We start from the raw sequence: 26,020 nt of genomic DNA, 5'->3' as shown, positions 1-26,020 counted from the left end.
TAGCTGTTCGGGGAGCCTGGGCCTCGCTGATCGACCCGCCCCTGAAGGCGGACCGAGTTGACTTAAACTCAGGGGCCCGGGAGGCCCAGAGCGTCCTCCCCGCTTACCCGCGCTGGGCTCGGCGCCCGTCGGTAAGTGTGGGGCCGGGGAGCCCGCTGCCCCTCGCTCTCCTCAGGTCCCTGGCGCGGCGCTGGCCGTCAGGAGCCCAGGCGCCCGCGGGCAGGCGCCGCGCGCGAGGCGGCGGGCGCTTTTGTTCTGAGGCGAGGACGGAGTCTCGGGGTCGCGGGAGCTCGGGCGTCTCCGGGCCTCGGCCCCGCGACTCGCGCGCCCCACCGCGTGCCGGCCCCTTCGCTCGTGGCCCTGCCTGCCGCGCGGGGCCGGCCGGGGCCAGCCGCGGACGCCGAGCCCGAGCCGGAGGGCGGCGCCTCATGGGTGTTTTCTTTAAATTGCCTCACTTCTTGCGGTGGAGGTCGGGGTGGAGAGAGCGAGTACGCATTTTGTTGAACTACGAGGTGGTGGGTGTGAGAGTACCTTATGTTTTTAATTATTTCCTGTCGGTGGCGTGGAAAAAAAAAAATCTTTGTTTTGCATTTACGGTTTCTCGAGCGTTGCCTTCCTCCCCACCTCCATTATGCTGACCCTCCCGAAACAGAATTGCTCGGCTTGTATCTCCAAGTGGCCCGCGAACGCCTCTGTTCCGCAGATGCTTTCTGTTCCTCAGCAGTAGTTAGTTCCTCGAGGCATTTTTAAATGCACAAATGCATACCGATTTTAGGTGTTTTCGAGGGAGGCGAATGCTCTAAGCAAATGTCCTTAGGATCTTGAGTTCAGCAGCAACCTTTTGAGGAGAATCGTTTCAGTGAAAACAATTTATTTGTAATACTTTAAGGAGCCTACCTTCAAAATAAAGAGAACAGCCCATGATACGATTCAGCTTGGGGTGCAATTGAATAGGTGGGTCGCAGAGCTTGTTTGGGGACTTTTCTGCTTAACGGTGCTTGTAAATTGTATGTTTTAGTCATTGTTAGGATTCACGAATGTTAAGGTTTTAGTTACTTTTCCCCCTGTACAGTCGGATTCTCTTACTGTTCCAGTGAGGAAAGCTGCTAAGATAAAGTAGTTCTGTTTTGGAATGGTAGGGCAGTAGTGATCCTGGAGGACCAACTTGAATTCTAACTTAAACAGTGAATGGTATTTTAGGCCACACCTAGTTTCTATTTGTTACTTTCCACACCTAATGAGAATTCTGTAAACTTAGTATGTTTTTGGTGCAACCTTGAAGGAACACAGTTTGGCACAGCAATGTCCTATCTAGCAAACAGAATAGCATGTGCTTTTATCGTAAAGTAAGTTTCCTATGAATAAAAAAAAAATGCAGTTGATATTAAATTATTACTAATTATAAAATGTTTCTTGCTCTTCCTAGGACCAAAGAAGTATAATAAACACTGTGTGAAGGGGGACTGACATGCTTGGAGGGAAATGGGAACATAGTAGTAAAAGACTAACATTGTACTTAAAAGTAAGTATGTTACCTCCAAGTAGCCTGCTCTAATTTATTATGGAATTAAATTGTTAATTAAACGAATGGGCGTTGGTTAAATATTAAACAGTAGGGCACAATGGATTTGATGACAGAGCTTGAGGAGAAATATATGGTTGACATAGCATAGAGAATTTAGTTGTTAGTCTTTGCAAGAAAGAGTAGATTATGGGAGGTGACTGGTTCAGGTTACTCAGGCAGAGGTCTACTTAGGATTGCTCTATTTTTTAGAATTTTTGTAAGTTTATTTTATTTATTTGTTTTTGAGAGAGAGAAAGAGAGGGAGACCGAGATCCCAAGCAGGCTCCTTGCTGTCAGTGCAGAGCCCGACGTGGGGCTTGATCTCACAAACCATGAGATCATGACCTGAGCCAAAATCAAGAGTTGGAAGCTTAACCGGCTGAGCCACCCAGGTGCCCCAAATTATATGAATTTTAGTCATACAACACACGTGGGACAGCCCCTGTCTGTGAGTGATAAGAGCTCAGTAAATTTTAGTTGTTGTCCTGTTAGAGGAAAGATATTTTATGGCCTCAGACAACATTGTATCTAATAGGAAATTCAGTTTCCTCCTTTAAGGTCTAAGTTTATCAGCTATACGTTAATCAGTTTCGTGTTGATTAAACCCTTTACTATAGATCCTGTTGTAGGTTATGTTTCTGTAGGGAAGTACTAGACACAACTCTGGTTTTTACCTCTAGGCTTAATTTGAAATCAAGAATATCTCCATTAAATTCTCCTTTTTAAAAAAAATTTTTTTTTGAATGTTTTATTTTTGACAGAGACAGAGCATGAGCCGGGGAGGGGCAGAGAGAGAGGGAGACACAGAATCCGAAGTAGGCTCCAGGCTCTGACCTGTCAGCACAGAGCCCAACGCAGGGCTTGAACTCACAGACCGCGAGATCATGACCTGGGCTGAGGTCGGCCGCTCAACCGACTGAGCCACCCAGGCACCCCTCTGTTAAATTTTTAATTCAGGGCATATTTGCCCCAGAGCCTCGTTTTTCCGTATTACTGTGTGATATACAGGACTCCCTTACCATTTAGCTTATCGATGTCTTGTATAAATAGGAACCTAAATGTTTAGGGAATTGATCTTGTTGTTTGAAAAGGTATTTATAAAGGTGAATTTCAAGGGTTTTGTGTGTGTGTAAGCAGGCCTTCTCTACCCTCCTGCCCCATCCCTCCCATTGAAACAGACATGGAAAGCATTCAATTTGAGATAAAGAGACAACGTTTACCAACTCTGTCTCTAGAATGCAAGTTAAAATTTACTTTGTAATAAGTCTTGTAAAGAAAGAACTAACTGGGAACTTTGAGAAATTCTAAATGCTTTGTTGGGAGGCAGCATTGTAGTGTGTATATTCTTGAGATCCTAAGTGTACTTGTAAATTGAAGGGCAGTGTTAGAGGCTGGCCTCTTGAGGTAAATGTCGTGAGACATTTGCTCATAGTTCTAATGACTGCAAAGATTTAATGACAATCACTAAGATTCTCCTGAGATGTATTAAATTATATGACTTCACTGTAAATTAAATCTTTAATTTATGGTTAAGATTGCAAAGTATTATAAGAAATTATATTGTCTACCCTATGTTTTAAGAAACAAATCATAAGCAAATTATTTTTTTTAAGCCCTAAAAGATAATTTACTGGATCACATCATTAAGAAGTTCAAATAGTTCAACCTTCATGTTTGGCTGGATCCAGTATCTGAATATAAAGAAAGAAAAACTTTAAGACCCTCCATCTTTGAGCTCTGTTCTTCAGCATTGACTCCATTCGCAGGCACACCTTTCTTCCTTGAGTGGCTCTAGCATCTCCAGGTATGTATCCAATCAGCTTGAACTTAAACAGACAGGCCTTTTGTATGGTTGCTCTACCAAAAGTCTATAATTTCATTGGCTTTCTTTGGGTCATGTACCCATGTCGGTGCTATTGACAGGGAAATAACTATGTTTAGTTTTTAAACCACAGTTTAGGGATATAATTCATATGCCGTATTTATAAAATTCAGTTTGTCCATTTACAGTGTACAGTGTTTTTTTTTTTTAATTGTGGAGAGAGTGTGCCCTTGTGTGTCTGCGTGAGTGGGGCAGAGGGAGAGGGAGAGAGAATCTTTAGCAGGCTCCACTACTTGCTTGGAGCCAGATGTATGGGGCTTGATCCCAAGACCCTGGTAACTTAACCAATCAGGAGTCAAGACACGTAACCAACTGAGCCACTCAGGCACCCACTACAGTGTACAGTGGTTTTAAGTTATGTTCACCTGGTGTGCAACCATCACTGCAGTCAATTAGAACAGTTTCTTTACTCCCAAAACAATCTCCATGCTCATTAATGGTGTTGATCCTGAAGGTGTTGAATCTGCACAGCAACCAAAAAGGTTTATTTAGACCCTTAGGGATTGCAATCTGAGACACACAGAGTTGACAAAATCCAAAGTAAAGTGCTGCGACAAGTGGGGAGTGCAAGCTTACATAAGCAGAAGGCACAAGGTTACATAACTTGTTTTGGATGAATAATGATTGGTTGATGGGTGCTAGCAGAGTTGAAACTAACTGTAATACGTGTTTGGCTATTTGTAGGCTTTGGCTATTTAGCCAAAGTAGGACGATGCATTCCAGGAGGTGGTCCAGTTGTAACTGACAAAAGTCAGAATTTTGTGATGTTTTGAAAATTAAAACTGGGAAAAAAAAAATTAAAACTGGAGACAAGCCTCGACCCTACTTTCGATATTCATCTGACTCTATTTAGAGTGACTCTCTTAGCAATGCTTACTCTGTTTCGGAATCTTCTTTCACAGATCACTCCCCCTTTTCCCCAACCCAAACATTCCCAGGCAACTATTAATCTAGTTTCTGTCTCTAGATGTGTGTGTACATTTCGTACAGATGGATTAATAATATGTGATCTTTTATGACGTCTCTCACCTAGCATTTTGTTTTCAAGGTTTATCCGTGTCCTTCACTGCTTTTTATTGTCAAGTAATAGTCCATTGGATGGATATGCCACATTTTGTTTATCCTTTAATCAGTTAGCAGACATTTGGATTGTTACCACTTTTTAGCTACTATGAATAATGCCCCTGTGAGCGTTCATGTGCAAGTGTTTGTGTAGACATACATTTTTAATTCCTTCGGGTATGTACCTAGGAATAGAATTGCTCCATCATATAACTACTTGGTCTTTTGAGAAACTGCCAGAGTGTTATTCAGAGTATTTATATATATTTATATTTAGATTTAGATTCTCAACAGCAAGGCATAAGAGTTCCAGTATGTCCACATCCAGGGCAAACACTTGTCTTTTTGTGGTATGCTACTGTAGACTTTTTTTTTTTTTTTGCTTTTTTAAATGTATATTTATTTTTTAAAGATTTTAAAAATACTCATTTTTGAGAGAGAGCATGAGTTGGGGAGGGGCAGAGAGACAGACAGACAGACAGACAGACAGACACAGAATCCAAAGCAGGCTCCTGGCTCCGAGCTGTCAACGCAGGGCTTGAACCCACGAACCCGGAGATCATGACCTGAGCTGAAGTCAAATGCTCCACCCACTGAGCCATACAGATGCCCCTGTCACACCATATTTTTGATTGCATTCTCCTGATGGTTAATGATGTTAAACATCTTTTCATGTGCATATTGACTATATATCTTTGGAAAAACTTTCAATTTGAGTTGTCTGTATTGTTGAGTTGCAAGAGTCCTTTTTTGAATTCTAGTTCCTTATGGTAAATGTGAGGGTTTATTTTTGGATTCTCTTCCACTGATCAGTGTCTATCCTGTGTCAGTGCCACATGGTTTTGTTATAGTTTTGTAGTAAGTCTTGAAGTTGGAAAGTGTAAGTCCTCCAACTTTACTCTTTTCAAAATGAATTTCAGGATCAGGTTCTCGATTTCTAGAAAGAAGACATCTGGGATTTTGGTAAGGGTTGTACTGACTCTGTAGATGAATTTGGGTGGTGTTTCTACTTTAACAGTATTAAATCCTTTAATCCATCGAATGTGGGATGTTATCCCTTTTTTTTAGGTCTTTAATTTTCTCTTCTCCCCTCCCCTCCCCTTTTCTTTTCTATCTCTGCATTCAGCGTGGGGCTCGCTCTAACTCGAAACCCTGAGGTCAAGAGTTGCATGCTCTTCCACCTGAGCCAGCCAGGTGCCCTTGGTCTTTAATTTCTTACAGCAATGTTTTATAAATTTTTCACTTTTGTTAAACTTATTCAAAGTGTTTGATTCTTTTTAATGTTACTGTATTGAGATTGATTTCCAGAGTAAGTGTTGTTTAGAAATACATTTGGCTTCTGTATACTGAGCTTGTAGTAGGCAACTGAGCTAAACTAGTTAATTAATTATGTTAGTTTTTTAGTGGATTCCTTAAAAGTTTTCTATATACAAGATCACGTCATCTGCAAGTAGAGATAGTTTTACTTCTTCTTTTCCAATCTGGATGTCTTTTATTTCTTTCTTTTCTTTCTTTTTTCTGAACTGCCATGGCTAGAACCTCTAGTACAATATGGATTAGAAGTAGCAAGAACAGGCATCTCTGTTTTTTCCCTGGTTTCTTAGAGGATAAACATTCAGTCTTTAACTATTATGATGTAAGCTGTGGGTTTTTTGCAGATGCCTTTTATCAATCAAAGAAGTTCCCTTCTTTTTCTAGTTTGAGTGTTTTTACCATGAAAAAGAGTTGGATTTGAAGATGCATTGAATTTCCATCCTGTTAACGGTCCTTCTTCTGAATCTACTGAGATGATCATGTGGTTTTTGTCCTTTATTGTATTGATATTTTATATAACATTGATTTTTTTAAATCAACCTTGCATTTCAGGGATAAGTCCCACTTTGTTGTGGTATATAATTATTTTTATATGCTGCTGTATTTGGTTTGCTAGTTCTTTTTTGAGGATTTTTGCATCCATATTCATAACAGATTGGTCTGTAGTTGTATTGTGATTTCTGGTTTTGCTATGGAGTAATCTTGGCCTCTTAGAATTAACTTGGGAAGTATTCCCTCTTTTGTGTTTTAAAAACGTTTGTAGAATTGGTTTATAATATTGGTTTATAATATTATAATACTGTTTTTGATATGATTGTCCAGAGTGCCATTTGGGCCTAACCATTTCTTTTTGGGTAATCTTCTGGTTACTAATTCAATCTCTTCATAGGCCTAGTTAGATTTTCTGTATCTCGAGTCAGTTTCAGTCAGTGTCTTTTGGAGTTTTTTGGGGTTCTTCACTGAATTCCACTGTATGTGTGTGGGGAGGTTCCCCTCACACCAACAACAAGCAGTTCTCTGGGGACACCAGCTGGGTCTCCTACAATTCTGACACTATATACCTGGGGGGTAGCATCAGATTCTACAGGTTGAGGGCTTAGTCCCACAAGACTGCCTTCATCCATACTTGAGACACCAATCACAAACCCAGGTTATTCCCTGTGCTTCTGACGAACAGGTTACGGATTGGAGGTTTTTATAACTCCCCTCCTTGGACTTGAGATATGAGTCGCAAGTCTAGATTGTTTGTTGCCTGTACTTGTGTCTAACTGGCTGTTGATTGGAGGTTTCCCCAACCCCTTCGTTGGAATCTTAATTTGGTAGAAAGGCCAATGAAACTCGGAGAATCATTTTACTTACTAGGTTACTGGTTTATTGCAAAGGAATTTAAAGAATATGAATCAACAGTCTAGAAGAGCTGATAGAATGAGGTATGTGGGAAGTTGTGTGGAACTTCTGTGCTCCCTCTGGGTATGCCAAAGTCCCCAAATCTTCATGTGTTCACAAACCCAGAAGCCCTCTGAATCCTGTCCTTTTGAGTTTTTATAGAGGCTTTATTACACAGTCATGACTGATTAAAAACATTAGCCATTGATTTAACCTCCAACTCTCCATCCCTCCCTGGAGGTGGGGGAGGGCTAAAAGATCCAACCCCCTTTTCACATGGATGGTTCTCCTGCCCGCCCCCACCTTTTGGTGCAGTCTAAAAGTCACCTCATTAACCTAACAAAAGGCACCTTTTTCACTCAACACTTGGGAAAACCTCAGGATTTTAGGAATTCTGTGTGAGAAATAGGGACAAAGATCAAATATATATTTCTTTGTATAAATTACAATATCACAGGGAGCTTGTTCTTTTCTTTCAGATTATCGAATATATTGGCATGTGGTTCATAGTATTCTTTTTTTGTTTTCAATGAAAGGTTGGTAGTAGTGTCTCTATTTCCTTATTTTAGTAATTTGAGACTTTTTTTTGGTCAGTTTAGGTAAAGGTTTATTAGTTTCGTTGATCTTTTCAAGGACCCAAGTTGTGGTTTTGTTCCTTTTCTCTATATTCTCATGGCTAAAGTTTATGACAGCAAAGGATACAATATAGGACTAACAGAAAAGAGATGCATAGGCAAAGTCTGTGGATGTGAGGTACATGCTTCCAGGTTCTTCCATGAGTACTGAATGGGCGTGCCATCTCTAGCTACAGTCAGCAGGGACAGATCAAGTCAGGAAGCATTTATATACATTAGAAATTCTTAAAAAAATTTTTTTTTTAAATTTACTTTTGAGAGAGTGTGAGTGGGGGAGGGGCAGAGAGAGAGAGAGAGAGAGAGAGGGAAACACAGACTCGGAAACAGGCTCCAGGCTCTGAGCTGTCAGCACAGAGCTCGACGTAGGGCTTGAACATGAACAGCGAGATCATGACCTGAGCCACCCCAGCGCCCCAGAAATCTTTTTTTTTTTAGTGTTTATTTTTGAGCACTCACTAGTGTGAGTCGAGGAGGGGCAGAGAAAGGGAGACAGGATCCCAAGTTGATATCATAGAGCCTGACATTGGTCTTACTAATCAGGAGACCTGAGCGGAAACCTAGAGTCACATGTAACCAGTCACATTTAACCGACTGAGCCACTCAGGCGCCCTGCCTCTCGTACGTTAGAAATTCTTTAGGACCCTGAAGAATATTTATGTAGGTTATATCAAATCTTCTTCTGCATTTAGTTTCTTGCCATGTGTTATTTTAGTTGAAGTAGTTGAGGGTGTTTATTGGAGGTCAGAAATTTATCTCAAGTAGGTCACTTTCATTATGGCCATAAAGATTCACTGCCACAACTTCTGTTGGTTTTTACATTTTCCTTCCACATGACCATGCTACTATACAAGGTGTTGTGGGTAAGGTGGCTTAGAGCATGGAAGTGATGAGTTCACAGTTGAGTGATTGCCATTCCTTCTCACCCACCATAACTTGCAGAGGTCCTCTATGCTAGTTGGAGAAGGAAGACCATAGACCCAGGGGATAAGGGTTGGAGGAGTAGGCAGAAACTAGTAATCTAATTTACCTCAGGCTTGTGGCTGCCTACTACTCTTCGTCAACATACTGCTGGCCAGTGGAAGATCTTAATCTTAAGGACTCTTAGAAACCCTCAGCAGTTGCTAATTTTTGGGGAATGAATGCTCTTGGGAGTGGTGTCCTTTGGGCCAAGACTTGTGTAATTTATGCTGTTAGTCATGATTTCCATTGGTTTCCTGATTGAGGGAAAGCAGAATTCTCTTGTCTGTATCTTCTAGACTACAGTTATGGTTCTGAATTTAACTGGATCTGTCATCCCCTACCTGACCCTGATAATAAGAAAGTAGATTCTATCCTATAGGTCTCTTCTGGTACTTCAGGTCCCCTTGCGTCATTAGTCTTAACCTTTAGTTTTATAAAACCTGGATCTTAATGGAATGCCAACAAAATGCCTGTGTTCTTGCAGTCCTCCAAACAAAACCTGGTACAACCAGAGTAAACACTAGAGTATGGTCTATAGTGACGAAGGTAACTAACTGGATGTAACAGTTTTCAGATTTCTCTTCAAGGCAGTTGAGCCTGCTTTTATGGCAACTGTTTGGTTCTGTTCAAAGAGTTTATCCATCTCAAGAGGCACAGAATTGGCTCATTCCTGTTGTAATAGTGGTATTTATCCTCCTAATACACTTTATACTCCAACAGCATATTGCATCTTAGGTAGCTTATACTGGCAAACTACTCCTCTGTATTTGAGGCACTTGTCAGGAATTTCTAGATATTTGAGACCACCACCCTTCTAATGAATCTTGTTTGCTTAAGGTGGTGGGTACCTGGAGGGTTCTAAAATGAGTTGCTAGGCAGAACTCCCAGGAGGGATAACTGACTTTTTCATGTGTGCTCTCTGATATTTAATTCCCATTTTAGGGAATAGTACAACTCTAAAGTTAGTTTGAAATTTGTCTCTGACCTCTGCTCTGAAGACATAAGCGTAAACTTTCTAGCCTGAATGATAGACGCATTGCTCTGAACTTCCTACTGGCCAGTCATGATGGGTATGTGTGATTGCCAGCATCCTACGCTCTGCTTAGATTAATCAGTGAGCAAAATTAGAGCAATTTATTTCCCACTCCCTTGTTCTTCCAAAGAGAAAGCCATGTGACTCTTATTGGTGACCCTTGATGATACCTGGGACGTTACATGGCTCCGTATGGGGAGCTTGTGGCCTGACCTCCACAAACGGCCTGATCATTCTGCCAGGGGTCAGGGTCAAGTCACTCTTTTCCAGTGTTGCCTAAGAAGAAGTACAGTTCGTTAGGGTATTTGAGTGTCCTGTGCTTCTGAATAGAATTTGTAGCAGGACACATGTAGGGTGGAGGGTAGAGATGTAGGGGGCAACTTCTCCATTGTACTCTGATGACCTTTGTCTATTCATGGGCCAAATAGGCAAAGCCTAATCTCTGTCTGACTCCTACCTTGGCAGGACACCCAGTAGGCCCTTCTGGAACAAAAGTTGATAAGAACCCTTGTGAGAAATAGCCACAGGGATGTTTTTTTTTTTCCTGTTGAGCACAGGACTTTACCACCTCCCTTATCCTTGGATTATATAGTCGCCAGCTATAAAATGGCTGCAGTTTAGAGTTGGCTTTTTGGCAACCTGTGTTCTCAAACATCTTGGGATCACCCTCTGGGAATAGGGACACTGATGTTATTTTTTTCTGTGTGGGTAAGTAATAAATTTGTATGTGAAGTTATATTCTTGTCTCCTTTCTGTCTCTGACAATGTGGACAGCTGTGATAGTGGGATTTCTAGCCTTGCTAGCCTTGCACTATTGCCTGGCTTCATTCATTTGTTGTGACAGTTACCTGTGATCATGTATTTAAAGCATTCAGTGCAGTTCTTAACATATGGTAAACTCTCAAATGTTAGCTGTTATTTATAGAATTGTATTATAAATAATGCAAAATTTAGAATATTCTTGAAAGCCTAATTCAAGGACTGATAGCCTAATTTCTTCTATGACTAAGGATACGAACAGCCAGAGCTAGAATAATAGGTTGAGAAAATCATGATACTTTTCGAATTTCTGAAAAGTGCATTTTACATTGAAGTGTTGGTATTGATGGTTTTGTTGATGTTACAGAAGCATCTATAGCTTTTGCTAACGTAAATCAGTTTTTCAGTGGAAAATAGTGGCTTTCCTCATTTTTACCACATCAGCTGACACTCCAAATAAACTTTGGTTTGTGGAACACATTAGATGTCAAACTTAAGCCATAAGGGAAAGTTTCACTTTAAAATACCAGAATGGGGGGGAGGGGCGCCTGAGTGGCTCAGGTCATCATCTCATGGTCCGTGAGTTCAAGCCCTGCATCAGGCTCTGTGCTGACAGCTCGGAGCCTGGAGCCTGCTTCGGATTCTGTGTCTCCCTCTCTCTCTGCCCCTCCCCTGCTTATGCTCTCTCTCTCTCTCTCTCAAGAATAAACAACATTAAAAAATTAAAAAAAAAAAAAAATAAATTAAATTAATAAAATAAAATAAAATAAAGTAAAATAAAATAAAGTAAAATAAAATAAAATAAAATACCAGAATGGGGGGGTGCATGGGTGGCCCAATTGGTTAGGTGACCGACTTTGACTCAGGTCACGATCTTGCGGTTTGTGGGTCAAGCTCCGTGTCAGGTTCTGTGCTGAACAGTTGCTCAGAGCCTGGAGCCTGCTTCAGATTCTGTGTTTCCTTCTCTCTCTGCCCCGCCCCTGCTTGTGCTCTGTCTCATTCTTATCTCTCAAAAATGAATAAATGTTAAAAAATAAAAAAAAAAATACCAGAAGGGTTTTATGTTTTTTTCAGGTATAAGAAGAGTATTTAATATATTTTTTAAGAAGTTCTATATTTTTGAAGTATTGAAATCATGTGATGTTTATGGCTGACACGAATCTGAAAGGAGAAGTGGGGACTTTTTCCCATCTGGAAGTTTAAATAGGGACTTCTTTTTAACTTGGTGTTCAGTACTTACAGATTATGTTTATTCATTTAACAAACATTTATTGAAGCCTGCTGGACATTGTCTAGGTTTGCATCTTTTGGGCTGCTCTGAGACAGTCTTTTTTTATGCCTATCATCTTGTCTATTAATAGCATTATCTTTCATTTTAATAATGTCCCAGTTTCTTTGACAAATTAACAGTCACCCTTGTATATAAAACAGTTCTTGATGTGGCTCTGTTTGTCCTGTTCTATTTCTTACAATTTCATCTGACCTGTAGTAGGCAGATCATAATGTTACCAGTCCATTTTCGTAGAGTTCTGTTCATGGGTGTGTGTGATTGTGTTTAAAATAGATACTAATATTACTATTCTTCCACAAGCTGTGATTTTTAGGTTATTTTTTTACTTTGAAATTTCTGTAATAAGGGTAAACTACAAATAAAGTTGCTGGGTTGAAAATTTTTCTTTTTTTAAGTTTATGTTTTGAAAGTGAGCGAGCAGGGGATGGGGGCAGAGAGAGAGAGAGGGAGGGAGAGAGAGAATCCCAAGCAGGCTCTGCACTGTCAGCGTAGAGCCCAATGTGGGGCTTGAACTCACTAACAGTGGGATCATGACCTGAGCTGAAGTCAGATGTTTAATTACAGAGCCACCCAGGTGCCCTATTTCTCACAGTTTTAGAGGCTGGAAGTCCAAGATCAGGGTTATGGTTTCTCCTGAGGCCTCTCCCTTCTTGGCTTGTGGTCAGCCTCCTCCTATGTGATGTCACATGGTCTCTCTCCCCCCCACCGTGTGCATATGCACTGTGTGCATTGTTGTCCTGTTGGATTGTGGTCCTATCCTTCTCACCTCATTTAGACTTAATTACCTCCCTTAAAGGCCTGTTTTCAAATATAGTCACACTGGGGATTAGGACCTCAACATTTGAAATTGGTAGGGGGAATAATACAATTTAGTTCATAACAGCATCCCACCCCCAAGTACATACAAGAAGTAAGGGGAATTTATTAGGCATCATTAACTCTAGTAGAAAAGCTAGTTTGTATTATGCTTCGGCCTTTATTTATTTTTTTCTTTTTTAAGTAAACTGCTCTTAACATGGGATTTGAACTCACAGCCCTGAGACCAGGAGTTGCATGCTTTAGCAACTGAGCCAGCCAGGTATCCCTAGTCAGTTGTATTATTAAGGAGCTTTCCTGAGAGAAGGCATGTAAGGAATATACAGATCTCTCTCTTTTGGGGATTCGTTTTTAATTCAAAAGCATACATACCTTCTTCAATCTTGTTTTTCTTTTTAGTGAAAACACTATGACCCAAGACTTGATAGATGTAAAAGATCTGTAGATTGTTTTGGATTTAAAAATTTTTTTTAAATATTTATTTTTGAGAGAGAGAGAGAGAGACAGACAGACAGACAGACACATCCTGAGCAGGGGAGGGGCACAGAGAGGCAGAGAGACAGCATCCTACAGACAGATCCTGAGCAGGGGAGGGGCACAGAGAGGCAGAGAGACAGCATCCTAAACAGGCTTCAGGCTCTAAGCTGTCAGCACAGAGCCTTACACAGGGCTTGAACTCTCGAACCATGAGAGCATGACCTGAGTGAAGTCGGACGTTTAATCAACTGAGCCACCCAGGTGCCCCTGATTTAGATTGTCTACATAAACTCTGTGAACAGTCAGTTTTATGTTTTCCTTCCCAATTCTTATGCTTTCCAGATCTCTAGTACCATGGCGAAAAGAAGGGGTAATAGTGGCGTTTTCATTTTATTGTCAATATAAATGTTTGAAGCTGATATTTATCAAAATTAAGGAAATTTCTATTGTTGGTTTGATATGATTGTTCTTCTAATAAATGGATATTGAATTTTATCAAGAGCTTTTGTATCTGTTGAAAATTTATCATCTGGGGCACCTGAGTGACTCATTTGGTTGAATGTCCTACTCTTGATTTTGGCTCAGGCCATGATCTCATGGTTTGTGAGTTCAAATCCCGTGTTGGGCTCTGCATTGACATTGTGGAGCCTGCTTGGGATTCTCTCTCTCCCTCTCTACCCCTCCCCTGCTTGTGCTTGCTTGCTTTCTCTGTTAGATAAATAAATTATTGTCCTGTGATTACTTTGGTTAATTTTCAAATGACAAACTTTTTATTTTTGAAGTAAAGCCAGTTTGATCATGATGGGTTATCCTTTCCATAGGTCACCCCATTTGGTTTGCTGACATTTTGTTTAGGATTTTTTCATTTACATTCTGAAAGAAATTATTAATTTTCCTTCTTTTCAGCATTTGGAGGACAGCCTCAGTGAATGAGCTCTGAAGTGTTCTCTCTTTATCCTTTTAAAGAAGCTGTATGGGGATTGTTTTCTTTCATGAATGATTGTTGGAATACTCCAGCAAAGCCATATAGGCCTGGCATTTTCTTTGTGAAAAGATACTTAATTATCAATGTAAGTTCTTTAAAGAGATAGGGTATTCTTACTGTGTTAGTCCTGGTTATATGTATTTTTCAAAGAATTTGTCTATTACTCCTAAATTTGAAATGTATTGGAATAAATACTTATTTTAGTGTCTATAGGGTCTAGTGGTAGCCTCTGTTCCCAATATTGTGCTTTTAAAGTTTCATGATTGGTATTGTCAGAGGCTTAATGATTTTTATTCTTTTGAAAGAATCAACTTGTGACTAGCTGAATTTCTACATTTTTATTCATTTTATTTCAGTCTGTCATCATTTCTTTCCTTGGGTTAACTTATTAGTCTTGTGATAAATACAAAGATTGTTTCTTGGTTATTTATTCATTCATTTATTTATGAATGAATGCATGAGTGAATGAATGTTTTTAAGTAATCTCTATGCCCAGGGTGGGGCTCAAACTCCCTGAGATTAAGAGTCACAAGCTCTACCGACAGAGCCAACTAGGCACCCCTCCCAGTCTCTTTAACATATTTATTTATGCTCTAAATTAGTGTTATGTGTTACGTGAACATGGGGATAGGAACATGTTATGGACTGAATTGTGTGTCTTCTCTTCTCCCATTTGTATGTTGAAGCCCTAACGCCTAATGTAACTGTATTTGGAGGTGAGACCTTTATAGGTAATTAAGGTTAAATAAGGTCATAAGGGTGGGGCTCTAATCCAATAGGACTGATGTCATAAGTAGAGGAAAGAGGCACCAGAGAGCCTGCGCGCCCTCTCTCTCTCTCTGTCTGTAAGTGTAAAGTGTATTCTTTATTTCTCAATTTTTTGGCAATTTTCTATTTACTTTGTTTTCTATAATTTCTAGATTGATTCCGCCGTAAATTAATCTGAATAATTGAATACTTTGAAAATTGAGATGTGCTTATGGCTCAGCTAGATGGTCATGTTGGTAAAAATTCCATGTGCACTTGGGAAGAATGTATATTCTGCATTTAGGGTGTAGTATTAATATGTTTAAGTGAAGTTGGTTTTATTTTATTTTAATTGGTCTTTCCTCATTTACTATGGTTGTAGAATTGACCATTTTTAGATTTGCCAGTAGCTGTGGGTGAGAGTGTAAGTTGTTTTAACCTTTTTGGAGGGCAGTTTGTCATTGTTCGTGAAGACAATTTTAATGTTCTTTGACACATTGATTTCACTTCTAGGAATTTCCAGAAACATTTAGCCAAAAATGTAAAGTATAAATATAAGAATCCTTAGGATAGTTTACAAGTGCAAAAACTTTGTCTGCCAATAAAGGACTGGTTAAATGGTAATATATACTCAGAAAGTGTATGTTCTGCAGGCAATGAGGATAATATATTTGTAGTGAAATAATAAGGTATCCTAGGTATAGTAATGAAAATGAGGCAAAAAGATGAGGTTTCCTTTATGTATTTGTTTTTTACCTATAAAATTTTCTGTAAGAGGAGGTAACAATAGATACCTCTGGGGAATTAGACAATGGGGATAGACAATAAGGACTATTTGCCATGTGTTTGAAGTTTTTTGTTTGTTTTGTTTCAATGAACATGGGTTACTTAGAATAAAGAGCCTGTTAAGATCAAAGTAATTGCCACTTAAATGGAGCAAGCAAAATACTATATTGTGTAGAATTCCTATAAAACACCCCAGAGATTTTATTGATGCTTGCCATATTTATTGTTACATCCTTCTTTGCTCTTTTCTTTGTATCTCTTCCCCAAATTAAAGATGAAGTTTTGACTGGTCAGAGGTTTCTGGAATTCTAATAGACCATAGCATTGGTGTTAAGGTAAACTAATTTTCTTGAAGTTTTATGCAGACAAAACAAATTTTTAATGAAAGATCTTTATTTCCTACAGATTCCTGACATTCAAAACAACTGACTTTTAACACTCTGCTACTACATCAAATCAACAATGAATTGGAATGCAAAACCAGAGAATGTCACCTTACCACCACATTATCCTAAAAAGCCGTCATCTTTTTTGGAGCAGGCTTTAATAAATACATTTAACACAACATCTCAAAGTTCTTTAAGCTATCCTGGAAGTAACCAAGAAGCATGTATGTTTCTTGGAAATTCAAATCCAGTTTCACAGCCACTGCTAAACATGAGAAATTATATAGCTCCTCAGCAAATCCCTATTTCTGATATACATACCGGGACAGTTGTGGCCTCACAAACGTCAGTAGAAAGAATAACATATGCAAATGTTAAAGGATCCAAACAACTAAATCACAATTTGCAGATGTCTTCAGGCGTTACCCAAAATGTATGGTTGAACTCACCAATGAAGAATTCTGTGCATTCTCATACAGGGGCAACTGTATCTCATCAAACTAGTTTTGGAACTAATACACCTAATGTACATGCACTACAGAATCAATTTGTAACTTCAGATACCTGTTCTGTGCAACTACAAATGATCCCCTCCAATTCTCCAAGAGTTCCTGTAACTTATCAGTGGACCCCAAGACTTAACCCATCTGTATCAGAACGACAGGTTGACTGGGCCCAACAGTATACATCCAGTGGACTGACTTATCCAGATTACAGACCTCTTCCAAAGCAATATAGTTACACATCACGAAGCTCTTTGCAAGATCCTTCCCTTCAGAAACAAAACCCTATGCCATCTGCATCATTGCAAATTAAAAATAGTCACCCTCCAGATCCTCCACAGACTTTACAGTCAAAGCAGACTGCAACTGTACATTCCTATCGATACGCAGTTCCTCAAACTGACAAAAGGCCTCCTCCTCCTTATGACTGTAGATACGCAAGCCAGCCTTTGCAAAGTACTCAGCATGTTATTAAACAGGCTTCTTTGGAAGTTCCTCAGAGTCAAGAAATGCACTTACCTGAAATGAGGAAAGACTTTTCTAGAAGTTTTCAACAGCATTGGCAAAACCTTAATGAAAATGTCAGCACAGTTGGAAATTCCTGTAACTTGAAAGTAAATAGCAGTGTCATTCAGCCTTTTAATGAACCTGTTAGATCTTCTGTGGATGGTGTTCAGACTCTTGCTCAAAATAATCAAGAGAGGAGAACAGACTCTTGTGATCTAACTTCAAATCAAGTATTGGACACAAGTGTCACAAAAGAAAAGTTAGTGAGGGATATTAAAACATTAGTAGAAATAAAAAAGAAGTTTTCGGAACTTGCAAGGAAAATCAAGATTAATAAAAATCTTTTGATGGCAGCAGGTTGTATTAAAACAACTGATACCTCTTATAGTGAATTAGCTCCAAATTCTGGATTGTCTCTGAAACAAACTGCCCAAATCCGGTCTGGACCACAGGTAACCCTAGTGACTCCAGAGAATAAACCACCAACAGTAATGGAATCTGCAAAAGAAACAAATAGAGCATACAGTACAATGAATTCCAACATTCAGGACCCCAATTGTGGAAATTTTAACCAAGTGAATTCTGTTTTACTAAATTCTGTCTGTTCAGAAAAGTTTCCAATGCCAGACCAGTTACAAGATTTGAAAGTTAGGACTTCTTTAAAGGCATCAACTGTTGAGATTACCCAGGCAACCTTAAATAACACCCAGATTTCATCAGGAAATGTCAATGTTGAACTAAATGTGCCGACAAATTCTGAAACAACTTACGTTCCTCAGTCTGCGTCCTTTGAGGAATATGTTTCAAAATATCCAAATAAAAATACGCTAATTCTCAGTTTACTTACGTGTAGAGATAAACCTCAGGAGAAGTTGTTTAAAAATGCTTGTGAAACTATTCAGGGTTCTAAACCACATAGTTATGAAGTTAATCCAAGTACCCAAATCACTGGTAACCAGCTAAATTTGAAAACAGTGGAAGCTCCAAGTACTTGTAACACAAATGCCAAGATTTTAGATAACTCTTTTTGCCTTGAGCATAAATCCTCAACAAGTGGAATGCCTTCTAAAAGTGACAGTCACTTTTCCATGGAATTGCTAGCAACATGTCTTTCTCTGTGGAAAAAGCAACCTTCAGAACCTACCGAAGAAAAACAGTGTAATGAGTCAAGAAAAAATAGAACAGCAGTTGGAGTTTCCAAGCCTGTGGAAACCTGTGATAAGAGTCCATTTTCAGTTGTGGGAAATTCTCAGAATAAGGTGTTAAACAGCTCACAAGAAACAACTTTGTCAATGGTAGTACAGAATTCTGAGTCTTCAGGCACAACCAACACAAAAGGAACAGAACTTCAGGTTGCTGTAGTGTCACCACTAATTCTTTCAGATGTCAAAACCTTGTCTGTCAAAGGAATAACACCTGAAGCTTTATCTGAAACACTGTATCCAGTTATTAAAGAAGGCAGTGTTTGTAGCTTACAGAATCAGTTGGCAGAAAATACAAGTATTACTGCTGCTTTGAAAGCTAATGTTGATGAACCAGTAGCAGGTGCTACGACAGACACCAAGATGTTCTTACCAATTCAGAAGGAAGAGCAAAATGAGTCAACTAATGCAGCAGACACACCTCATGGCAATCAAGGAAAGCATATCAAATCAGAACCAGATACCCATTATACTGTGAGTGAACAGCAAGCTTCATACAAGCCAAGGAAAAGTGATATTGCTAGCGGTGATATGTTACATATTGAGAATATTTGTTCTCTTGTTGAAGGTGATATGTCTTATAATTCCCAAATAGCGGAGATATTCAACTTGCCGCCTTTGAAAAGAGTTGAGCCACAGAAATCTTCTCTCCCTAAGCAACAGGTGATTAGTAGTGGACAACAAAAAGAACATACAGACAATGTCACTGAAAATAAAGACTTTGGTTTACAAAGTGATGATTTTTTAAAGTGCACAGATGCTTCACATAAAATAACTGACCAGGCAGAATCACCTCAACCTCCAGAATCATCTTTGAAGCATGTTAAAGCTAATAGTGGAGTTTTAGAGGAAAGTGATTTGGAACATATCACTAAAAAAGAAAGCATGGCTAATGATATGTGTTCATCGGCAGCTATCCAACAGGGCAGTTGCCCTCAGGAAGCTGATGCAGTTTGCAATTACACTGCCCAAGATCCTACAAGAAATGAGATTCTATATGATAAGGCATCCATCTTATACCTACATGATCAGCTGTCAGAACTTTTAAAAGAATTTCCCTATGGCATTGAAGCTGTGAACACACATGAAGGTTCTGTGGCCCAACAAATAACAAACCAAATCCCAAAAGGTCAAACTTGTGATAAAACTGGTTGTGACTCCAAAGACTCAACAGACCAAATACAAATTACAATATTAAACTCAGAGCAAATGAAAGAATTATTTCCTGAACATGAAGATCAACTCTGTGAGGTAGACAAGTTGGGAGAACATCAGAAAGAAGAACCTGTAAACAAAGAAGGGGGCCAGTGTGACCCACAAACAGATACAGATGAAAAGAGTCATGATTCTGTAATGGATTCAGAGAAAGATGATGTCCGTTGCTGTGCACTGGGATGGCTATCTATGGTTTATGAAGGAGTACCCCAGTGCCCGTGCAATTCCATCAAGAAGTCAGCTTCAGAGAAAGAAGGGGAAGATAAATGTTCTCCTTTGAAGATCAACAGTTGTAAACAAGGAGAGGATAGAAATGCCCCTGTTGAATGTAATAGTCCTCTAAATAACAATCCGGAGATTCCTTTGACTTGTCCAGATACAAAAAATCATCTTCCTGAAATAGAAGAAAGCAAAAGTATAAATAAGCCCAAAATAAAACATCACAAATCACTGAGGACAGAACAAGAATTATCAGGTCAGTTTTTATCTAAAGGTGATAAAAAACTAGATTCCTTGCAAAGTCACAAAAGGAAAGGAAAACTGAAGTTTCATGAGATAACTTTTCATAGCAGTAATAAGATGACAAAATTTTCTCAAGAGAGCCTGCACCAGAAGCTCATGGCACAAAACTTACGTCCAGTAAAACCAAAGGTGGGTTTTTTGACAAATAAAAATAAAGATCTGTGTATGAAGAATGGTTCTTTGGTACAGTCAGTATCCCCAGAGAAAATAAAATTGAAAGCAGGTGGCTTGAGACAAAAAGTTTTGGAAAAAAGGAAGTTAGATGATGGGGGCATACTTGATTCAAAGATAAAGAGGAAGAAATATGATAAACGAGAGCATAATAAAAATATGGGAGATGGTACATTTAAGTTGTGTAATTTTTTGTCACTCGCAAATGAAAGAGCCAGAGTTAAAGAAAAGACAGTATCAAATGCTAAGTCCTCAGGCTCCAAGGATGTTTCATCCAAAATGAGTAGAGTTCTGACACCGAAGGAGTATTTACAAAGGCAGAAGCACAAAGAAGCGATGGGTAGCAACACATCAAAGAAAAGCCATGTGAGAAATGTAACGTGTGATTCTCAGTACATGAAGTCCAGTAAACTTTCCATGCAAGCAGGGAGTTGTGGGAAGTCAAATGAGAGATACAATAGTGTACAGGCTTCTAAAGAATCATTAAATACTTCTTTAAGCCATGCTAAAAACCTCAAATTTCACCATTCTGAGGAATCTAAAATGTGTATTTCAAGGAATGTTAAAGGGATAGTTGGTGGAAAGCAACTTGATAAAATGTGGATTGATAAAACCAGATTAGACAAAAATTTGAACAGTACAGACAATGAAGTTGAACTCGGCCAAATGTCTCCCCAATCAAAGGATCAAAGGAAACTATATCTGAACAGAGTTGCATTTAAATGCACAGAACGTGAGAGCATTTGTCTCACAAAATTAGACAGTTCGCCCATGAAGCTTATTAAAGAGAGGAGACCAGAAAATAAACCTCAGAGCTTCTTACCTGTGAAAGATGCCACAGAAAGACCAAACATGCTGGAGTTTAAATTATGTCCAGATGGACTGATTAAGAATACAAATTCTGATGACAACCGGAAGGATCTGCAGCCTTGTCCTAGCAAGGAGCAAGCACCTGTGCAAGGTCTGGTATGATTTTTTTGATGATGTCTACAACATTGTAAGGCATGGTTTTAACTTTATCTTCCCCTTACTGTAAATTGTACTCAATTTGTACTTGATGACAGGTGTATGGAATTGTAAGGTTTGCCAAATACAAAGATTTCGTTTTGCACCAAGAAGCCGATATTATGAAAAATGTTTTTGTGCTAAGTTAGAAGAGTGTTAGTTATACATTATTTCAATCTTTTTAAAAATTTTTTTTTAATGTTTATTTATTTTTGAGACAGAGCATGAACAGGGGAGGGTCAGAGAGAGGGAGACAGAGAATCTGAAACAGGCTCCAGGCTCTGAGCTGTCAGCACAGAGCCCGACGTGGGGCTCGAACTCACGGACCGTGAAATCATGACCTGAGCCGAAGTCGGCCGCTTAACCGACTGAGCCACCCAGGCGCCCCTCAGTCTTTTGTTGATTCTCATTTGTACTTGTGATTTCAAAGCTCTGTGAATTTGAAGCTTTGGTCTAAATATGAGGAAATAATCATTACATATTTGTGAAAACTTTTTATACATATGGAAATGGTTTGATTTATTATTATCTTTGAAGTAGTTGTTAACTGTGTTATCACGAAAGCTAAAGCACTGTCCTGTAGTCTGCTCTTGAAATGGGAGGGCAACGGAAGCAGTCTTGTCCAGTGTTAAGTTACCAAGGCCAGAAGGAAGCATGACTGTCATTTGGCTGAATGATAGAATTCTCAGTGTAGTGCCAGGAGGGAAGGAGAAAATAGAGGACTAATTATTTGGTAGTCAGGAAACATTTAAGTGTTGTGAATATTACTTATAAAACATTGTGTTGAGAAATTCAGATTGGAAAAGTAAAGGATTTGAATGGCAATCTTCTTTTCTCCTGTGTTCTTCAGATGGTATCTGGGCACAGAAAGTTACAATGTAAATATAAGGTACATTTTCTTGGAAGGATATAGGGATGTATGGTAAAAATAGACTATAAAATTTATGTTGTAAAGTATTGGTGATTTCACTTGGCCACATAAATGTATCTGAGGCATGGGTGTAACAAGAACATTGGAAGTAGGTGGGGGCAATGGGAGGGGCTTTCTTTGTCTCATGTACCCTTAAATACCTTGGAATTTGTTGGTGTTCAGCCTAAGTGGGAGAAACAATTCCATAGTGAAGATAAACTTTAAATGCAACCCATTTTTCATTTATAAGATACTCAGACACTTGAAATGGAAGGATTTTTGAGGCTTCTTTTAGACTTGCAGTATATGTGAATATATTTAATGCCTTCTAAGATTTATTTTATGTTTATATGACTTTCCTTCATTAAAGTACTAAAAGATGAATAGCAATTTCTAGAGATCTGAAAATGAATATTTAGTTTCAGGAATAAAAAGTACAAAAGAAGACTGGTTAAGAGGTGTAACTGAGGAGAAAAGGATGCCAGAAGCCAACCAAAAAATAGGTAAAATCCTCATGTATTTAAATTTTTACTGTACGTATTGGGCACTTGGTCACACAGAAGCTGGATTATAGTTATGAAACTATTGTGAAGTTTGATTTTTATCCATATTTTTTGAATGATTCAGTGTATGGTAGGAAGATAATTTCTGATATTTTCTGTCATACTGTGGAGAGGGGAGCAGTGGTCTGTTTCCTGTTAACAAGAAAATATTTCTCCTCTTGATGAGTTAGGTAACTTTTCTGTACAGGATTATGCATTAAGTACTAGGTTTTGCAGATCGTAAGGTTTCCTGAATACTCAACTCCGAGACTATAGTGAGAAAATGGCAGTAGAATAATAAATGAATGAGTATAGGCTATACTTGAGTATAGGCTATACTTCAGTTAAACTTTATTTACCACATTGGGCTAGACGGTTAGCCATACCCTGTTTGCTAGCTCCTAGGTGGGGTGATTAGCAAGTTTAATTCATTTAATTCTCAAAACCAAGTAGATGAGCATGTCCCCATTTTATCAGTGGGAGGTAAGGTCATTAGAAATTCCATGACTAATAACCAAATAGGGACTTGAACTTTGTCCCCTCTTTTCAAAGTTAATTCAGTGTGGAATTTGAGTTATTTTGATGATAAGAGACTGAGTCTCCTAGTTAAAATTTATTTCTCTTTGTATGGGAGGGATTTAGGCTGAGTGCCAACCAGAAAAACCAGAGCTTTCAGTATCTTACTTAGTGGAATGAATGCACTTTGTTTTTAGGGTTTTGCATTGAGAACTAGAAGCTAGGGTTCAGGAGTTTTATCTTAGTTTTGGTTAATTGACTATGAAAAGACAAGTGTTTAGAACTCATTGAAAATGGGTAGAAGCAGAATTTCACCATGAAAAATAAAGAAGCACATTTCTTAAAAGAGAGGAAGTGATGAAGTGGAAAAGAGAGTTTAAAACAAATATACGTAAGCAGGCTTGCAGAAATCGAGTCCTGCACAGTAAAGGTACACATAGGAAAAAACTAAATTGATTTAAAGTCTTAAAGAAGAACTGCACTCTTCGTCAGAACAAGAAAACAGCTGAAACAGGGCAAAATGAATTTTAAAAGTCGTAAGAGTGGAAAGCATACTTTTAAAGTTGGAACACAGGAATTCAAAAGTGAGAAAAATGGAAATGGGCATTGAGATTGGATAAGAAAGGTCCTTGGAAATAGGAGAGATGTTACTCCATAGAGAAGGTAAGAGACATAATTGAAATCTGAATCTGAAAATACTCATAGATGCCTGCGCAAATTGACCAGATATAAGCATGAGCTAAATGAGAGACATAAAGACAGCCACAAATAAGATGAGCAATAAACTGAAGTTGAGTAAACATCAGTGCTGAGAATCGTGATAAAAAAAACACAGACTGGGGCACAAGCTCAAGGAGATCTGCAGCAGGGTAAGGAATAGCCAAGATGCGAAGTGTGAGATGAATCACTATGTTGTACCCGAAACTCACGTAATATTGTATGTCAGCTATACTTCAATTAAAAAATAAAAGCAAATAATACTTACAATCCAAAAAAAAAAAAAGGTCTGGAGATGAAGGAAAAGCGTGAAAGAACAAATACCAAGATGAAGAGGTGGAGAACATGAACCAGCGGGAAATGAGACAAAAAACAAATGCTGCAAACTCCCAAACAGATCAAAGAAACAGTTTAGATAATTATACATCTACATTTGGTAGCAAAGGTTTGAGTGTAGATGGAGCAAGTTGTGAAACTATCAAGTCAAGGGAAGTACAGAGAAGTACAGAGAAGAGGGAGTAACAGAATCCAGTGAAAAATGACTTAGGAACCCATCTCAGATATCAGTGTCATAGAAGAAAGCTAATGAGGATGTACAAGAATTTGAAACTAAGAGGATAGAATGTGTGAGTTCCTAGGCAAAAAAAAAAAAAAGTAAAACAAGACTATTATGCAGAAAGGAATGGCTATAGCAGGAATGAAAACCAAGGGAATTCTATTCTAGACTAGGGGAATTGGCTACTGAGAAGTACAGCCACATCTAGAAATGCAGGAGGTAGGAAAAGCTGGACCCATCAAAAAGATAGGCTAATATAACGCTGAAATGGTCTGACAACAGAAAACTATAGACATGTCTTAGAATACAAGAACTTTTCCATTCACTGGTTGAAACTGGCTGGTTTGTGCTCTTTATATTGCTAGTTTAGATAGCTGTTAAAAAGGTCACATTTATAATAGTGTGCAAATGATAGAACAGGATAGCTGTGGGATGTGAAGATGGGATGAGAGTAGAAGAGAGTCCCCAAAAGAGGCAAGATGTCCTGTGTGTGTAATTTATAATTCTGTAGGTAAAAAGCCATAGTTTGTCCAACTCCTTGTCCTAATTTTATCCCAGAGAAGAGTGCAGGGTTACCCTCTCCATTTTAATTGATTGTATATTGGTCACAAACACTGAATAATAAAGTAAACAAAATTTCTGTTTCCTTAGATGATAATGTTTTGGCTAATGCAAGACTCTCCAAGAGAAGCTTCAGTGCAGATGGATTTGAAACACTACAAAATCCAGCAAAAGATTCAAAAGCAATGTTTCAAACCTACAAAAAGATGTATATGGAAAAGAGAAGCAGAAGCCTTGGTAGTAGTCCTTTAAAATAACTTCAAGGCTAATTTTTTTGATGGTTCTGTAATGGGCACCAGGAAGTTTCTGCCAGTTTCTTTTTAGAATATTTTGCTGAAAATGCTCAGAATTGTAAAAAATGTCAAGAGAGTTTGGATACTACATAAGTTTTATACATCTGTGAAATCAATTAAGTGGCTTGAGAACCTTGCTTGTGGGTACCAGACATAAGAGATAGATGGTATTTGTCAGCAAAACCATAAGGTATTGAATTTTGACATTACTGAACAAAGTTTACCATTGTTTATTTTGAAATGCTAACTATCGATCCTGAGGGAGGACTGTTGTTCTCAGTTAAGGACTTGTTTATTTTAGCTGGGACTGTAAATATATTTTTATTTCTAAAGCTTATTAGCAAAACTTATTTTTCAAAAATGCTCACTGTGAACGTCAAAGTATATTCTTAAGTATTTTATACCTAATTGTAAACTTTGTCAGAAGTCTTGTTTTGTACTTGTTAAGCTGAACATAATTTTTGGATAATGTTTAAACATTACTTTTCATACTTGAAATAAACATTTATTTTTTAAAAATATATATGTGAAGTCATAATGGATTGTGTTTCGTTTTCTACCCTCACAACAGGACACATTTTAGAAGGGTGTTTTTAAAAGGAGAAATGTTAAATTAAGCTGTCAGAAGTAAATATTTTTAGGTTGCATTCAGAAGAAGAGCAAACATTTTACTGGGGTCAGGAAATTGGAAGAAAGAAGGCAAAATAACGTTTCTGG

General features: G+C 38.6%; 1 protein-coding gene across 2 annotated transcripts; it reads left to right on the top strand.

Moving 5' to 3' along the window:
* Positions 1 to 25,826, top strand: RESF1 (retroelement silencing factor 1). 2 transcript variants are annotated; one of them, XM_019452380.2, is made up of 6 exons: positions 1 to 131; positions 1,427 to 1,522; positions 3,178 to 3,368; positions 16,103 to 21,164; positions 22,538 to 22,621; positions 25,101 to 25,826. In XM_019452380.2, the coding sequence occupies exons 4-6, from the start codon at positions 16,160 to 16,162 to the stop codon at positions 25,265 to 25,267; spliced, it is 5,256 nt and encodes a 1,751-aa protein (XP_019307925.2). In that variant the 5' UTR covers positions 1 to 131; positions 1,427 to 1,522; positions 3,178 to 3,368; positions 16,103 to 16,159; the 3' UTR covers positions 25,268 to 25,826. The 2 variants fall into 2 exon arrangements, with proteins under 2 accessions (XP_019307925.2, XP_019307926.2); XM_019452381.2 differs by lacking the exon at positions 1 to 131 and adding an exon at positions 594 to 954.
* The last annotated feature ends 194 nt before the right edge of the window (positions 25,827 to 26,020 follow it).

The sequence above is a fragment of the Panthera pardus genome, unplaced genomic scaffold, assembly GCF_024362965.1.
Source record: "Panthera pardus isolate Hobbes unplaced genomic scaffold, ASM2436296v1 HiC_scaffold_6, whole genome shotgun sequence".
Taxonomy (NCBI): domain Eukaryota; kingdom Metazoa; phylum Chordata; class Mammalia; order Carnivora; family Felidae; genus Panthera; species Panthera pardus.
The sequence above is the reverse complement of the archived record's forward strand: the minus strand, read 5'-3'. Positions and strand labels throughout refer to the sequence as shown.

Bases quoted from the DNA above. Each gene is read 5' to 3' on its own strand.
- RESF1 (XM_019452380.2), top strand. From the start codon at position 16,160: ATGAATTGGAATGCAAAACCAGAGAATGTCACCTTACCACCACATTAT. The intron at 21,165-22,537 runs GTCTGGTATGAT...ATGAATATTTAG, and splicing joins GGAGCAAGCACCTGTGCAAG to TTTCAGGAATAAAAAGTACA. The intron at 22,622-25,100 runs GTAAAATCCTCA...CTGTTTCCTTAG, and splicing joins AGAAGCCAACCAAAAAATAG to ATGATAATGTTTTGGCTAAT.